Source organism: Phascolarctos cinereus, unplaced genomic scaffold (genome assembly GCF_003287225.1).
Source record: "Phascolarctos cinereus isolate Bilbo 61053 unplaced genomic scaffold, phaCin_HiC Scaffold_2;HRSCAF=192, whole genome shotgun sequence".
NCBI lineage: Eukaryota > Metazoa > Chordata > Mammalia > Diprotodontia > Phascolarctidae > Phascolarctos > Phascolarctos cinereus.
Window position 1 is genome coordinate 293,275,926 of NW_027555625.1, and position 13,240 is coordinate 293,289,165.

Genomic DNA, 13,240 nt, shown 5'->3' on the forward strand with positions numbered 1-13,240 from the left:
TGGAAGTTTGAATGTTTGGTGAATGACTGAAACAATTATTTTAAATAATGCTCTAAGTTTATTTCTTGGCCAATTGAATAGGATTTCCAACACCACCAATCAGTAGATATTTAGTGTGCCCCAGGCTAAGTACACGGGGATTATAGGAGTAATTACAGTTGTTCCTTAGAGTTTTCCCTTGAAACTTAAGGAGTAGTTAGGGAAACAAGATAGAGGCACACAGAGCAATATAAGATGGCTCCCTGAAGGTGGTACGACCTGAACCCGGTCCAAAAACAAAGCATAGCATTGGAAAAGGCAGAGAGCAGCAGCCAGGTTGTGCAGTGGATAGAGCCCTGGCTCTGGATTCAGGAGGACTGAGTCCAAATCTGGCCTCAGACACTTACTAGCTGTGTGACCCTGTGCAAGTTACAATCCTGTTTTGCCTCAGTTTCCTCATCTGTAAAATGAACTGGAGAAGGAGATGTATCTTTGCCAAGAAAACCCTAAACAGTGTCATGAAGAGTCAAATCTAACTGAAATGACAAACAGCAACAACGAAAGTGATAAATAGTGATGGTGTGGGTGACCAGCTGTCGTGAAGGTAGTGGTGCTGATTCTGATGATGGTGATAGTGGTAATAGTAGTCATAGTTATGTGACCCCAGTGATGATATCTGGTGGTGATGGTGGTGGTAGTGAGAATCATGATAGGGATGAAAGCTGGTGGTAGTAGATAGCTAAGCATGATGATGGTAATAATGATAATGGTAGTGATAGTGGTGGTGGGGATGGGGATGGGGATGGGGATGATGATAGCAACAGTGATAATGGAGATGATTCGATAGTCATAGTGATCATGGTAGTAGTTATTATGATGTAGATAGGGATAATGGTGTTGATTCTTTTGTTTTTGGAGACTGGACCTCCCTATCTAGACAGGGCTAGAAGTAGAACAGCAACTCATGGGCCCAATCTAATGCTTGTTGGCATGGAGGCCTTGACCTGCTCCATTTTGCTGGTGTGGGCCATTTTCCCCTTCCTTGTGGAGCCTGGTAGCTCTCCACCACCAGGCGCTCAATGGTAGTGATATTGATGGTGGTGGTAGTCTTGATTAATGTTTTTGGACTTTTGTCCAAGGATCATTTCTTTTTCCTCCCATGTTTCTCTCTGGATTTCTGACATACATACCACTACAGCTACTATATAACCATCTAATATCTACCCCCTACCTCCAGGGCAATCCACGCTGTGGGTCCTGAGATCAATCTATTCCCCAAAGCCAGGCAATCATTGTATAGACCCAGCACAATTGGCTTGACCCCAGGATACACATTGATTACAACTTTTATCTCTCAGGGGATCTGGGTATTGTAGCATTTATCCAAATTACAGAAAAGCAGCTTCCTCTGGGGGAAAGATCTTGGAATATTGGACACGCTGCTAAGAGTTGTCTCTAATCAAAGACAGATATAATGCCCTCTGACCTGCTTTAATCCAGCCCTATTTAGCTTCATTTGGTTTCTTTATATAAGAAAGCTCACAGTTTCTAAGCTGACTTGCCTTTTGTCCAATGAACTCTCATTTTGCAGCAAAGTATATCACTGAGGCTCAAGAAAGTGAGGTTCAAGAAGTTGGTAAGGCTCCAGATAAATTCTTTACTGAGTTTTTCCCAAGGAAAGAGTTCTCATTCTCTCTCATTCTCTCTCTCTCTCTCTCTCTCTCTCTCTCTCTCTCTCTCTCTCTCTCTCTCTCTCAGCTAGGCAATCAGGGTCAAGTGACTTGCCCAAGATCACACAGCTAGTAAGTGTCAAGTATCTGAGGCCGAATTTGAACTCAGGTCCTCTTGACTCCAAGGCTGGAGCTCTATCCACTGTGCCACCTAGCTGCCCCTAGAGTTTTCTTTCTCAAAAGAGTGAGTATGACTATGGCCTTTCTGTAAACCATTATGGCCTAGCTGAGCTACTGCACAAAAATTAACTTCACTTCCTAGAAATAATAAGGAAAGTGATCCTGATATCCTAAGTGAACAAGGAATGTGCTCCTGATGTCCTAAATGGTAAAACTTTTTATGTTCTCTATACTCCGAATGTTTCAAATATGACCTTCTTTACCTGCTCTTTCTCAAAACGGTATCACCAGAAGAAAGAGGGATGGTTGCTCTGTAAGTAAGTGAGATAGAGGTAAAGGGTCTCACTGGAGTTTGCACAACAAATCACAGATGAAACTCAAATGAAAAACTTATATCTCTTAACTCTCAGCCAATGGCTTGCTTTCTTCTATAACCTATCTCTCCATTCCTCCAATTCTTTCTGATCCTGCTAAAGCACCCACCTTGGAAACTTCCTTTGATCGGCTCTCCAAGGCTTTGGTCTTCTCAGAAGAGAGATTTCTAAGTCAGAATCACCCATCCGATGCCTTTCTTCATGGAATTTAAGTAGCACAGACTGGTACAGGGACATCACAGATAGAGTGTCCATCTATTTCACTTCACTTCCCTTTGTTCACTCCCCATCCCAGCCAAATTGACCTGCTAGTGGTTTCTAGTATCTAACATTCCATGTGCAAGTGATCCCTCAGGTCTGTTATGAGCTCCCTCTTATCTCTGACTTTTAGAATCCCTAATTCCCTTCAGATTGCACAGATCAGGTTTCATCTCCTAATCTCTCCAATTATAAGTGTTCTCTCCCTTTTGAAATTGTTTTGCATATGTTTTGCATTTACTCAAATGTGTACATTTCATCTCCCTCATAAAATGAAAGTTCCTTATGGACCGTTTCTTTTTTTCTCTTTACATCTCCGGGTTCTAGCTTGGTATCTTGTATATAATAAGTACCTAATAGATGTTTGGTGGGTTGAATTGAGGTGATATTTGTCTGACTAATGAGAAGCTAGGGAGAGAGGTTACTCAAAAGTGACAAATTTGGGTCATTTGGAAGTTAAGTTTCAGTTTTCCACCAAAAAAAAGTAGGTTTCTCAGCCCCACTCCTGGCTCAATTCGGTATAGCTAGTTTGTTCTGGCATGAATATGTAAATATGCAAATTGTCATCTCTACATGTTGACAAACTTGACAGCCAAAGCAAATCTCTGGATCTGTGACACTGCTGAGGAGAAATGATTTAACAACTGCAGTCTCCAGAAGGAAATATGATGGAGTGAGCCCATGACTATAGTCACAATCAGAGCTGTAAAACAAGGGCTTTAGCTAAAGGGATCTGTAATTATGCTGTTACCAGAAGAAACACCATGGGCATGGGAGTTATTATGTATGAGGAGCTCACAATAGCAAGCTTGTTATGGATGATAACAATGGTGAAGGGGGTGATGATATAGATGGGGATATTGATGGTGATAATGGTAATGTGATGGTGTTGATGATGCTGCTACTACTGATGGTAATGACAATGGTGATGCCAAAAATAGTGATGGTGATATTCATGATGCTGGTGAGGGTAGAGGGTACATTTGCCATATTCTGAGATTGAGAAATTGTTTCTATATAGAACCAAATCAGGAGATCTGATTTTTGCATATGAATACCCTCCTCTCCGATTGCAGTGTGGTATCATGGGAAAACAACAACCACACTAGATTTGGAGCTGGAAGACCTGAGTTTGAATTCCAGTTCTATCACTTCACTTCCTGTGTTATCTTGAGAAAGTCAGTTACCCACTCTGGGCCTTAATTTCCCCACTTGTAATATAAGAGAATTGGACCAGATAATCTCAAAGGCTCCTTCCAGCTCTATATCCTAGGCTCCTATAGTCCTTCAGGTTCTTCCTCCTCCTCTTTCTAATGTAATAGCTTCCCTTTGTCTTTGTCCTCGAGTCCCCCTCCAAAAGCTGACCAGGTATGATATGTGGGAGATGCCCCTGCACTTCAGTTTTAGTTCCAGTGGACTCTAACATGGAGTCCTGGTATATAAAGCAACCTCTTGTGTCCAGAGCACCAAAGGGGAACTGCATCAGGGAGCAAGGAGGATGGCTCTGAAACCTAGGAGGTATTTAGTCCTTCCCTCCCTCAATCAATAAGTGTTTATTGGGGGCCTATTGTACTAAAGGCACCTGTGGGGAGACAGACAGTCCCTGCTCTCATGGAACTCCTGGCTTGGTTGGAAAAGCAAGTCATCTATGCTTACATGAAAAGGCAAACATAATAAAGGCTGAAGGTCAGAGGAGGGAGAAATGATTATGCATTGAAGTAGTTAAGGAGGGGGTCAGACTTGAATTGGAGCTTAAAGAATGCCTAGAGTTTGGCTAGGCAGGGAAGAGGAGGTGGGGGGAGGGTATGCCCAGTAGAGTAAAGGGTAAAGAGCAAAACTGGAAATTCCAATAAACCCAATGGGGGTGGGGGTGGGAGGTGCAAGTGCAGGTGAGTCAGCAAGGAGGCTAGTCCAGAACAGCAGGAGTAAAGAACTGGGGAGGTGAGGCTGGACTGAAGGAAAAGGAAGCTGCTTCTTGGGGAACTGTTATATCCAGTCATTGGTGTGGAAACTTTGGGGTCTCTAAGCACAGAAGAATAGTTTGTATTGTAGGATTGGGAAAGTACGAAAACGATTTGAGCTTTTATGTTCCTTTGAGGCAATGTCAGTAATCATGTAAGGTATAAATGGCTTGAGTCATGTAAATATAAACATCGCTCACATGTGGCATCAAGAGTTATGATCAGATCTGATCCCGTCCCTTAATAAATAACAGTAATAGCTTAGATATCTACAGTGCTCTAGCTTTTACAAAACACTTCCCCTCACAACAACCCTGGAAAGGAGGAAGTATATGTATTATTATCCCCATTTTGCAGATGAGTAAACTAAGGCTCAGAGAACTCACTTCGGGGAGTTGTATAGCTAGTAATTGTCAGAGCTAGGGCTCAAACTCTGGTACTGGTGGTCTTCCATTTTGCCATATGCTATCTAAAGACAGGAAAAAAATGCCACTTAAAAGTGTTATTTGGTGCAAATAGCCACTTAGATCCCTCTGGATTATGTGCCTAGATTTTCTTCTCTTTGGAAGCAGTAGAGACTCTGGGGGTATGCCTGGCAGCTTTACTGTGGCTGTCCCTCCCTATGTGCCTGGCTTGGAGTCAGCCCCCTGTCACTACAGCCATTTATAAAGCAGACTTTCTCCGGGCTAGTCTTGGACGTGGGCAGTGATGAAGCCTGTTTGCTTGTGGCCAAAGGCTCATGCACACTCGTGTACACACAAGGCCTATATAGGTAAGGATGGCCTGATAACCATGTTCTTTTCTTTGTTCTCTTTTCAGGAGTAAAGTATAATGCTCAGCGCTACGGAAACGTAAGTTTTGCAGCTGCCAAGGGAAAGCAGCTAGGGCCTAAGCCATGAATTTCTCCTTTCCTCATCCACAGCTGCTCTGAGTCCCGCTAATAGAGGCTGTCAATCTTGGGTGGGTGGGGAACCCCAAGAAACTGCAGTAGATAAGAACTGGTGGGATCCTAGTGAGACTGCTCCACCTAGTGGCTCCCTATATAATTGCAATCACCAGCAGAGCCCACTCTAATACAGATACCGACAGGGTCCTGGGCAGGATAGAGTATCAGGACCCGCGGGCCCTCAGGTGGAGGTTCCCCTCAACCAGCCCACTTCCCCACATAAAAATCCAGCACACTGTCTCCTGTTAACTTACAAGCTTATTAGTATCATCAACAAGAAGCAAGATGTTAATCCAAGTCCTCGCATTAATAATCAAGATAAACATATGGAACTGTCATTTTCCTTTGGATGCTTCAGTTTCCCCATATGTAAAATGAAAATTGCCATTTCTTCCTGCTCCCAAAAGGAGACACAGACCTGAGGAAGAAGGGCAATTTGGCTTAGTGGGAAAGAGCATCAGTCTCATTCAGAAGGTCTACATTCAAACCCCAACTCTGCTTCTGAGTTCAGATGCTAGGTACATATTTGACCTTGGCTAGGTCACTTCAGTCAATCAAGCAATCAGCTAGCACTTACTGGGGGCCAGGAATTACAATAAGTGTTAGAGGTATAGAAAAAGGCAAGAACACAGTCGTTGCCCCTTAAGAGGCTTACATCCAAATGAGGGAAGCAACATGCAAAAAATTGTACATACAAGATGTATACAGAGTAAATGAAAGGTATTCTGAGAGGAAAGGCTGTAAGGGATGGGTGGGGCGGGAAGGGGCAGAGTTACCAAGAAAGGTCTCCTGCTGGACATGAGATTTGAGTTGAGTCCTGAAGGAAGGCAGGGAGGCCAGGAGGTAAGAAAAGTACGTATTCTAGGCATGGGGGACTACCACTAAGGCGGCATGGATTTTGGAGATGGAGTGGAGTGATGTGTTTGATAGGCAGCTGGGTGGCACAGTGGATAGAGCGCTGGACTTGGAGTCAGGAACTCCTGAGTTCAAAGCCATTCTCAGACATTTACTAGATGTGTGACCCTGGGCAAGTCACTCTGTCTACCTTACTTTCCTCCTCAGTAAAAGGAAGTAATAATAGTACCTATTTCCCAGGGTGCTTGTTAGGACAAAATGAAATAATATTTATAAAGTGCTTTAAATTTATATAGTATGTGTACATATAGTATATAAATATTAATTTGTAAGGGCCATATAAAGGCTAGCTATTATTATTTTTATGAATGGCAAAACCAGTGTAGCTAGAGTATATATGAAGGTGACTAAAGTTTATGTAAGAAGACTAGAAAGCTAGGAAAGAGCCAGGTTCATCCATAAAATGAGCAGGTTGGGCTAGATAATCTCTTAAGTATGTTATCAATTTAATATCCATGATCCTATAATTAATCATTCCCATTCCCATTCTGCTCTAAGCTTTCCAAAACTTTCCTCAAAACCATTTCATGAAATGGGTAGTACATGTGTCATTATCTTCTTTGACAGAGGAAACAGACTCATCCAGAGTCGCACAGCTAGTAAGGATCAGACCCTCGAACCCAAGCCCCCACCCTTAAGTCTAGCACTCTTTACCCTAGATACATGTGTCATGGGCTGAGGGTGCCAGGATGTTCTGTGATATGTATCTGTGAAGTCTTCCTGTGAACTCTTTCTACTTTATCCTCCTGCTCTGAAAGACTAATGAGGGTAAAGTAATGAACATGAGGCTTTTGTGGCTTCTCATCTTAGTAGGCAGGATGGTCCCTGTGGGGTGCTTTGTCATTGGGCACTAAGGACCAGTGTCCCTTTTAATGCCTTTTTTCTCTTCCTCCTCCCCCCAGGACTGTCCACCAGGGGGCAGCCAAGATGGGAGAGTGATAGGTCGTAAAGCAGGAGCCTTGGCAAAGGTCACTCCCCAGGGCTCCCCAGGCCCAGGGGCACGGAGCCAGGAGCAGCAGCTGAACGGCCTGGTGGTTCTGGTGAGAGACCAGGCAAAGCCTGGGCCAGAGGGTGGCCGAGTCCAGCCCCGGCAGCGCCGGAGAAGGCTTCTCATCAAGAAGACACCAATTGTCATTGCTCTGAACAGCTCTACCGTCACCCTGGCTCAGCTGGGCCCCCAGGACGCTGCAGCCCCTGAAGGCCACTGGCACCGTCTCTACCAGGTGCAGCGTGAGAGGAAGAAGATCATGAGGGACACATGTGCCAGATACAAGAGCAACAGTCGTAGGGTCATCACGCCCTACCACGTGTCCCGCATCTTTGTGGAGGACAAGTACCGAGTCCTGTACTGTGAGGTGCCAAAGGCCGGCTGCTCCAACTGGAAGCGGGTCCTCATGGTCCTCAGTGGGCTGGCCTCCTCCACCAGAGACATCCAGCACAACACTGTGCACTATGGCAACACCCTGAAGAGGCTGGATGGCTTCAACCGCCAGGGCATCTCCTACCGCCTCAACACCTACACCAAAATGCTGTTCATCCGGGAGCCCTTTGAGAGGCTGGTCTCTGCTTTCCGGGACAAATTTGAGCACCCTAACAGCTACTATCATCCTGTTTTTGGCAAGGCCATTCTTGCCAGGTATCGTGTGAATGCCACACGGGAGGCTCTAAGGACAGGCTCGGGGGTGAGGTTCTCTGAGTTCATCCAGTACCTGCTGGATGTGCACCGGCCCGTGGGCATGGACATTCACTGGGACCATGTAAATAGACTGTGCAGCCCTTGTCTCATTGACTATGATTTTGTGGGCAAGTTTGAGAGCATGGAGGAAGACGCCAACTTCTTCCTGCGCCTCATCGGTGCTCCCCAGAATCTGACCTTCCCCAGGTTCAAAGATAGGCACTCAAATGAGAGGACAACCACAAGGATCGCCCACCACTACTTTGCCCAGCTGTCTCCCCTGCAGAGACAGCGCACCTATGACTTCTACTACATGGATTACTTGATGTTCAATTACTCCAAGCCCTTTGATGACCTATACTGACAGCTGGGGTGGGAGGGCAGAGGGTCTGGGTGTTGGGACAGATTCAGGGGCAAAGTCTGAGTCGGATATAGGGCCCAATCTGGAAGGACAGTGTTTCCTTTATTCTGGGAGCTGGCATTCCCAGAAATCCTGCCCTTTCCCAGAAAGACATGTCCATCGAGACCATGCCCAAGACAGCAAGATTGTGGGGGGTCTGGCTCCCCTTAAGAAATCAGGGCCATGGCCGTCCTCCGCTGTGAGCTGAGGGATGGCCTCAGGAGAGGTTTGTGAGTAGGCATTTCAGGGAGCCATGCAGGGCAGGGAGCTTAGCCCTTGCATTTGCGTAATGCCTCCTCCATTCTAAGGCTATAAAGGAAGCCCCCAGAATGCATTTAGGGTTTGGGGTAGTAAAGGCTCAGTCCCTTGGTGTCTCAACCAGGAAAGCCAAGAAGCCATGAGCTAGAGAGGTCTGAGGCCAGCGAAACTGGAGGCTGAGAGGGGAAGGAATTCTCAGACCCCATATTCCTCTTTGCTTTGGCTCTGCAGGCAGAGATCCCTGTGGAATTGGATTTCCCAATAAAGCACATGTTTTCTGAGGAGTGGTTTTTGTCCAGCCTTTCCCTCTACCCCAGATAGTCTTTCTACTTCAGGCCTCTCAGATCTCACTTTTCTGGTGGGGCCTATCCCAAACTCAAACTCCTACCCCAGCCCATTAGTATTTGTATGATACTGGGGCACTAGGTCAGGCTGAGGTATCTCGTACTTGGCATTGGGTCTCCTGCCTCCTAATTTACCTGGTGGCACATACATACACATGCATCCCAAGTCACCATCCCAATCCACGAAGCTCCTTTTCATCCTTTGCAAACACTTGGTTCCTTAGATCTGTGCGAGGCCCATCATTTCCTCAGACAAAGATGGTCGGTCCAGCTGAGTGGACAGAGGTTTACCAGTGTGAGCTGGAGTTCAGGGTTGTGGCTGCTGTGAGGGTATAACTGTGTCACTGTGGAATGGTGTGGCTGTGTGCACTCCTGTGAGGGTACCACTGTAAGGCTGTCATGGTGTTGCTGCATGTCACTAGGTATATTGCTTAAGGTTGTGAGTGTTGCCCTGCAGAATGAGCACCATGTGCCTGTCACTGAGCCACTGACGTAGACCTGGTCATAGCTTATTTGCTTTACAGGTCGTTGTTGGGCTTTCTAAGCCAGTTTTGATGAGCTTATCCCCAAACCACCTGAGACATAATCCCTGAAGCATTGACCCTCCCATCCTCCCCCTGTCACCAGGTCTTATCCACATGCATAAGCACCATCCATCACACAAAATACCCCCTACACATCAGTACCCACAGTACCAATAACTACCCGCATGTCAAGTGCTATACAAGTACCATCAACAACACACCAAACCCCCACTAAACATGAGCACACCCCAAAACACTGCCTATTTCAGAAAATTCTCCTCAACCATTCGGACACAAAAGCACTGTTAGTCTCACAGAAAACAGTTCATAACCATCTAGACACAACAAAAGGCTCCTGAAGACAGCCCATGCAATGGGCAGCTTTCAATCAAACATCACCACTCAGCTTTCAGAGATAACCTCCTTTCCTGGGCAGTTAAAATGAATAGTCCTGAGATTTGAAGGTTCAGCCTAAAGAATGGGAACAAGGGAGTTTTGAGAAACTAGACCCTAGAGCTGAGGCAAGAGGCTTCACCTACCCCCTCAACAGCCACACACCCCAGGAGTCACTCATCCACAGACTCACTTAGCACAGTGCCTGCTATGTAGAATGCACTTAAGAAATGCTTATCGACTGAATGACCAGCTTGACAGAGCATCACACCTGCAGGGGCTTCTGGGGGAGGGGGAGGAGGAGGGAAGATAGCTGTGCTGATAGCAGGAGAGGGAAGGGGAGGAGAGAAGAGAGTAAGGAAAAGGGTAGACTACCTGGGATGGAGACCAAATTATGCTGGAGTTCAAAATATGTGGAGATACAAGGTCAGGCCAAGCTCTGATCAGTGCTTATTCCTATTCTTATTAATAATATTCATGACCAGTAACTTATTTATACACGGACTAGAGAAAATGGCGGAAGAAAGGGGAAATGAGGAGGGAAGGTGGAGATACATCATGAGCAGAGGGTATGATTATAGGATGGTAAGTACAGACCTAGAGGACACCAAGTGGTTTCGGAGGACCAGTCTCAGTTTGTTCTCAGATGACAACTACGGGAGTGGGGAATCCTATTCCATAAGATCAACCTCCAAACCGTCTGCTGAGGGCAAATGTCTAGAACCCCATCCTCTGCAAGAAACTCTGATTGGAAACTTGGCCTCCAACTTAACCCTGGCCTGAACCCTAGAATAATTCTAACCTTCAACCTGACTAACCCTAACCTGAACATCAACTTCAACTTTAGCTAGCCAAGCAACCAGGCAAGTAGAGGAACACAGCTGACGATCAGCAAGGAGATGTAAGGGTGGGTATGTCTAATTAGATAATTGGACTTCTTCCTTATGGATTGGCTTCTGTTTGCTTCTCAGAATTTGGGCATGGCAGTAGTGTGGTAATTGCCAATGAATGGCAGCTGAACAGATAGGCTCTCCCTTTTTAGAAAGAAGGAAGTCAGCCCTAAGTAAATTAAACTTCTATCAGGAGTCCAACGTGACTGAACCACCAGGGTAGCAAACAAGCATAACAATTAAGCCCCAGGGTTAGTCAAAAGAGCTACCAAAAAGAAGTCAGAAGACTTCAAGAAGGTATAGAAGGTAAGAATTTTTCAGGAACCTGAAGAAAATGTATTTATGTTTCTAGTAGCACCAAGTGACAGCTAAGCAGGCACATAGTACAAACTGATCTCTTTCCCAGAGAAGATGGTGAAAGGGCTGAAAAAACACATCTCTCCTCTCTAAGTTATCAGGGACAATGAAGTGTTCCTTAAAAGAACAGATGAAGTGCTTCAAGGAGGAAACTAGGAAGAAAAAAACACAGGAGGAAGCTGAGGGGAATTCTAACGAGTATCAGGAGGTCAGAGATTGGAATAGCATGACAGAGAAGGGAGGAAAGAACACCTGAACCTTTGGAGCTCAGTAACAGGTGTAAGGCTCTTTTGGTGAAGGATGGAAATGGATCTTCTCAGGAGGAAGTTACTACTTTGGCTGCAAGGAACGATGGCATCAATCCACATGCGCCATTGGGTGAGAGGGCATCCAATGATGGTCAAAGAAAGAATAGATGAGCACCCTTACCAAAGGCCACTGAGGAAGCTATTTGTTGACCTGATATGAACAATAGAGGAGTCTGTTGTCCTCCTGGGGTGTGTATCCAGAAAGTGATGGGTTGCCTCCTGAGATCTATCAAACCTGACAACCACAAGCCAGTCCTGATGATTTACATGGGGTTCAGTGATATCACCAGAAGTAATCTAGAGAGTATGGCTAAGGATTGTGAAGTCTCAGATAAGAAATTGAAGATTTTAGGGCAAGAGTTCTTAACCATTTTGGTGTCATGGGCCCCTTTGACAATCTGGTAAAGCCTATGGACTTCTCAGAATAATCTTTTTAATGACTAAAATAAGATGTGTAGGGTTACAAAAGTAACCAATTTTTACGGAAATGCTGTTATCAATATTTAAAAAAAACAAGTTCAGGGACCCCAAGTTGAGGATCCCTATTTAAAGGCACAAAAGGGTTTTTCAACAAAGCAGTTACTGCCAAGTGAAGATCAGGGATTCAGAAAGGAAAGGAGTACTTGGAAAATGAACAGCTGGCTAAAAAGATGATGTATGAGAATGAGATACAGATTTCTTGGACCACATATTAAAATATGGGAGTGATAAGTTTCTGGCCAAGGATGGAATACTCTGAAAAAGGGCTAGTAAAAGCATATTTTCCTAGCATTTTACAGATCTGATGAGAAGGGCTTTAAGATAAAAGGGGATTGGTAAAGAGGAAACTGACCACAAAGAACTGCCAAACCTAATATTGAAAAGAGTGGCAGATAACACCATGAAAAGTAAAATAGATGAAAGGACCTAATTCCTAGAAGCCAATATCCAAAAAGAGAGACACTGATAAGACCTATTGCCTCACATGTCTACATTCAAATGCATTGCATCTGGAAGGATACACCTTATTTAAGGGAATAATGTATGAATTAAATGACTGGCTGGTGAAGTCTCATTGTAAATTAAGAAGATAGCCTCAGGCGAGGAAATTCAGGAACCCAAGGTAGGGAAGGGAGAACATGGTGGAGAGTCTGTATGGATGAAAAGAAGGAGAAAGAAAAATGATATTGTCATGATGATATGCCACAAGCCACCTGGACAGAAGAAATTAGACAAGGCAGGGCAGCTAGGTGGCACAGTGGATAGAGCACCAGCCTTGAAGTCAGGAGGACCTGAGTTCAAATCCGGCCTCAGGCCAAACACTTGACACTTACTAGCTGTGTGACCCTGGGCAAGTCACTTAACCCCAATTGCCTAAAAGAAAAAAGAAATTAGACAAGGTAGTAGATCAGTAAACTAGTATCAAGAGGTGACATTGCAGGGATTCAGGATTATAATGATCTAAATATCTACTGATGCTCAAAAGTCACTTAAAAGTAGAGTAGATTAAAAAAAAAGTAGAGTAGGTGAGAAATGTGACTTTTGCCTTACTGATAATCTCATTCTTTAAGGGTAGAGGAAGCAACAAAAGGAACCATTAATATGGACTTGGGTCTGGCTAACAAATATGAATTGTTACTATAAGGCAAGAAGTGAAGCAGGTGGGAGACATAAGGTCACCAAAAGTGTTTGCAGTTGTCATGGAGAATGTGAGAGTGGAATGAATACTGAACTTGGAATTGGGGCCTGACTTTGAATCCTGACTTTACTGCTTATTACCTGCTTACCAGTGTTACCTTAGGCAAGTCACTTCTCTGGGCCTTAATTAC

The 13,240-nt window shown here is 44.8% G+C and overlaps 1 protein-coding gene across 1 annotated transcript in view; it reads left to right on the top strand.

Annotated features, from left to right (window-relative positions):
* Positions 1-12,803, top strand: part of CHST8 (carbohydrate sulfotransferase 8) — a 211,408-nt gene extending 198,605 nt beyond the window's left edge. Inside the window, exons 3-4 of the mRNA XM_020985023.2 lie at positions 5,242-5,273; positions 7,186-12,803. Coding sequence (XP_020840682.1) covers positions 5,242-5,273; positions 7,186-8,322 — 1,169 coding nt within the window. The 3' untranslated portion in view covers positions 8,323-12,803. The remainder of the gene's footprint in view (positions 1-5,241; positions 5,274-7,185) is intronic.
* Positions 12,804-13,240: the final 437 nt, after the last annotated feature.